The following is a 4,364-nucleotide window of genomic DNA, read 5'->3' as shown; positions in this document are numbered from 1 at the left end:
GCAATGACCTCAGCTAATTCCTTTAGAACTCTAGGGTGGAGTTGTCATTTTAGACAACTCTGTAATTTAAAGTGTTTACTAAAAATCCACAGGTTATAAAAGCAGGATTGTTGGTCATATGCTAAAGCCCAACCAAAAACTAAGTTAAAAAACCTGGGTTTCAACCTTTGTAAAATCCTTGCTAGGACAATAGATTTTTAGAAGTGGCCAGTATGTAGTATCTTAAAAGAAATTAATTAACATGAATAATGTAAAGAAAAGAAGAGAGCCATAAACAGCAAAGTTAGAAAAACACACACCAAAAATCTACCTTTTAATTAAAACTTTTTTTATTCATTTCTTGAATTTACATAAACAATTAGTAAAAACAAACACTGTTTTCTCAGTAATGATTAACCAGGGTACCCTGGGGAAACAGACTAACAATAAATCCTTTTACCACAGAGCAAAGTTTTAAAAGTTTTAAGAATTTTCTTCATAAATACAGCATTCTAGACAGATTTTGTCAATATATCCCTATGAAAATGAAGCAGCACTTGAAATAAAAATGAATCCTGAGATTAAGAAAAAAAAACTCTGATAGCAGAAAAGTTAATTTCAGTTATAACTGAAGGGGAAACATCTTATTTAAGGAGGGGAAAATTGCCCTCAAGTGATGTCAAAACTTACTCATTAGTAGTAAAACTAGGTTCATTCTATCACTATTTAAATATTTTCAAAAAGCAATTAGGAGCACAGCAATCTTCCTGGAGGGGAAAAGACACAATGTGAGAAAAGCAAAGATATCATTGCAAATTAGCTTCTGCAGATCGTAATATAAAAGGCAAAAATAACAAGTGACAGTGATTTTGAATTTTAGCTGCATGAGTGAATGTTTGAAAAAAAAAATCAGAAAGAGGTTCTTATTTTTCACTGGAAGTTATTTTACACCAATCTAAAATCAAGTATGTATGTTGTGTGTTGGAGAATCAGCATCATGTTCCATCCAAAAGTATGAGGAAATACCATTCCACCAAGAGTTTTACTCAAAAGCCTTCAAGAATGATTTTCTGCTAGAGGTCCCATTACACAGTTTTCTGAGTCACTGTCCAAATCACAGAATTATTAAATCTTACAACTTATCATGGCATGCTCTCTCATGTGATAGATCAATTAGGCAAAAAAAAAAAAAGGAGTCAACACCCAATTTGATTTACCAGCTCCAGACCCAACATGATATTTTCATAGGCCTTTCAGTCCAAACGCAGTCACTCTCATCAGTTCATGGGCTCACTAATATTCGTTATTTTTTTCTTATGTTTTTTGTTTTGTTTGTTTCTTTGTTTTACCCTTCTAGGTCCATTGTGTTGGATCAAAACTGATTATTTCAATATAGGGCAACTGAACTCTGTACTGCAGTGAGGTGAAAATGGCACTAAAACATCCAGACTATTTCCACAGTAAAAAACTTACAAGTTCCATTAGGTTTTATTACTATTATAATATTTAGATTACATACATGCACATGGGGTGGCATAATTCTGCATGCGTCATTGTAGTAACAGGCCTCTCATACAAAGGTACTTCCTAATCCAGAGTATAAACAGTCTAATAAGTTGTTAAACAGCTCTAGTTTCTCCTCCCATGCAGCTCTGAGAACCATTGACATGTCCCTTACTAGGCACCATTTTCCGTTATATTTTATCATCAAATTCAAAATAGAGATTACCTCCTTTTCCAAGAGATAAAAACTCCATCAGCAGAATGAAGTGATTGGATTCTTGTCCAGAAGCAGACTGAGTGATGTGTATTTTAATCCTCTAAATATGTAACCTAATCGTGTCCAATGTATATCTATTAAGGTGAAGTAAAAGGAAGTCTTACCAGCAAAACCCTTTATCCCCACATTGCATTATGTTAATCCTTTTGAGCTAGAAGTTGGATTTTCTTGGCGTGACATCCATTGCCAACAATGGATGTAGTGCAGCTAGTGGTGCCAAGCAGTTAAAAATACACTTCTATGGAATTTCATTAATCCTTGACTGCTTTATCAACAATATCTATTCAAACTATCCAAGTGTGTTGTTCTTTCTTAACACTTTTTTAAATAAGCCACCAAAAAGACAAGCCATCCAAGCAAAATCAAATGATTCTACCCTTCGCATATTAGTAACATATTGTTAAACTGAGAGGTAAAAAACTCATAGATAACTCATGTAGTCAAACACTTTTTAAAGGCTTCTGATTTCCAATAGCTAGGTCAGTAGGTCTCAACTAAGGTGCCATGGCACCCTGGGGTACTTTGACATCCTTTTCAGACTGTGGGGCTGTGGATGCCACAAAATGTTTGTACTATTAGGTATGCAGACATGATTCACAAGATAAACCCAGAGTTTTCATGCAGGAATCCATAGTGTTAAAAATATTCTGACCTGTTGTGGTCTTTTTGAGTTTTTGCAACAGAACTGCTGCATTATTTTTCTGTAGTCAAAAAAAGCATGAAAACCAAGAGCTGGCATTTTCTTATGGTTGCTGAGTCTACAGAGGAGCCTCATAAGCTTACAAAGGTTGAGAACCACTGAACTAGTCTATGAATGCCACTCACCTTTACTGAGTTCAGAAGTTGGCCACAGTTAAACTTTCAAAAAGCAACAGAGTGTGCATGTATGCATGAGATCTCTTACTGAAGCAATTGTTTAGTTGGGAACTATGTAAAACTAATTTTCAGCCATGAAGTGCCCTTCTTCACTTTATATCTGAAGCTTACCTAACATCTCCCAACAACAGTTGGTTCAATAAAATGTATCTCAAAATAACCCCTTGCTTCTTATACATTTCCTAGGCAGGCTACAACACCACTCCAACACCATTACAGTAAAACTTGTCATTTCACTGAAAGTCCACTTCCAATTCTAACCAAAAAACCTAGAAACTGTCCTTTCTTTCCTCTGTATATGTGCAAGCCACAAACATTCATCTGTTAAAAAATATACTATAATGAACTAATATGGATAAGGTTACCTACCTAAAGCACTAAGTAACAAAATCATGTATAGCCTAACCCTCTGCTCTTTGGTATTCTGGAAGTCCTACTGCAACCCAATTCATGGTTACAATAAAATGAACGGAGTTAAAAACAGCATCTCCTCGTTCTGCTTAAGTTATGCAACCCTTTAGTGCTTCTGAAGTCTGACATTTACTATACCCCTGGAAAAGTACTGTTAGAAATTAAAAGTAAAAATTAAAAACGTAAGGGGAAAGGGTTAAATTTACACAGTTTAACAACTTTAGCTCTGAACAGGAGTCCTGCAGTAGTTTCATTTACTGAGCAGAGGTAAATAAAACCTGCATTCAATGAGGGTGAAACAAATCACGCTTCTTGCCTGTTACATGCAACCCACTGATTTCACTTGATTTGGTTCAACCCACACAATCTGAGTACTCCTCTTCCACCTCCATGCGTCTGGATTAGATCCAATTCTTATTAAAAAGTTTGAACTGGAAATAAGGGCATTTCAGATAAATATGTGCAGAAGCAGGGGAAAGTGGAGCTGGACTTGCTTTGGGCACCACAACTGTGCCTCAACCTCCAGCTGGGCTGCACACCACACACATAAGCCGGCGGCTCCAACAAATCACCAGCAACAACCGTCTTTGGCTTTTTTCCTTCTCTTTTTGTTCTTTTGGAAAAAGTGCATTGAGACTCCCTAGAAATACACATCTTCTCCCAGCCCCAACCCCCAGCCCTCACTCTCCCTATGCAGAATTTCCATCGGAGTGAAGCGTGAGGCCCTGACCGCCATCTCCCCTACTTCCAGCCTCTTCTGCACAGTCCCCCCCGGAATCATAGCCAGCCCGTTAGACAGGATTTGCAGACACGTAAACACAAGTGCCATGTAGGAGAAGCCGCCTCGCGGTCCTGCCGGTCCCAGCGGGCTCTGCACTGGGAAGCGGGTGGGGAGCAGCTTCCCCTTCCCCAACTCCTGGCACTGCCATCGTCTCCCTCCCCTGCCAGCTCCACCTTTGTACCCGCCGCCATTCCCACAGCCCCCCACCACACGCTGGTCCGGCCCGGCCCGGCCCGGCGCGGTGCAGCTCACCGAGCTTGCCGCGGGACTCGTCCAGCTTCTGGATCTGGTTCTCGAGGAAAAACACGACCAGGCCGAAGGCCAACACGGCCAGCAGCTGCAACTTGGGCGGCAGCATAATCCTGAGCAGCCCCATCAGCAGAAGCAGCAGCAGCAGCGCCGCCCGCCCGGGATCACGACATAACGCGGGGCCCGGCCGGGAACAGCCGCCGCCGCCGCCGCGGGGACACAGCGAGCGAGCAAGGCCGGGAGAGAGCGGGACCCCGGCACGCGCGGAGGGACGCGGCTCTCACATCC

At 40.7% G+C, this 4,364-nt stretch overlaps 1 protein-coding gene across 1 annotated transcript in view; it reads right to left on the bottom strand.

The window, feature by feature from the left end:
* Nucleotides 1-4,358, bottom strand: part of HS2ST1 (heparan sulfate 2-O-sulfotransferase 1) — a 198,657-nt gene extending 194,299 nt beyond the window's left edge. Inside the window, exon 1 of the mRNA XM_019501567.1 lies at nt 4,080-4,358. Within this exon, the coding sequence (XP_019357112.1) occupies nt 4,080-4,203 (124 nt within the window). The 5' untranslated portion in view covers nt 4,204-4,358. The remainder of the gene's footprint in view (nt 1-4,079) is intronic.
* Nucleotides 4,359-4,364: the final 6 nt, after the last annotated feature.

Source organism: Gavialis gangeticus, unplaced genomic scaffold (assembly GCF_001723915.1).
Source record: "Gavialis gangeticus isolate Ggan-Ray unplaced genomic scaffold, GavGan_comp1, whole genome shotgun sequence".
Classification (NCBI taxonomy): domain Eukaryota; kingdom Metazoa; phylum Chordata; order Crocodylia; family Gavialidae; genus Gavialis; species Gavialis gangeticus.
This window is presented reverse-complemented; position numbering and strand designations above follow the sequence as displayed.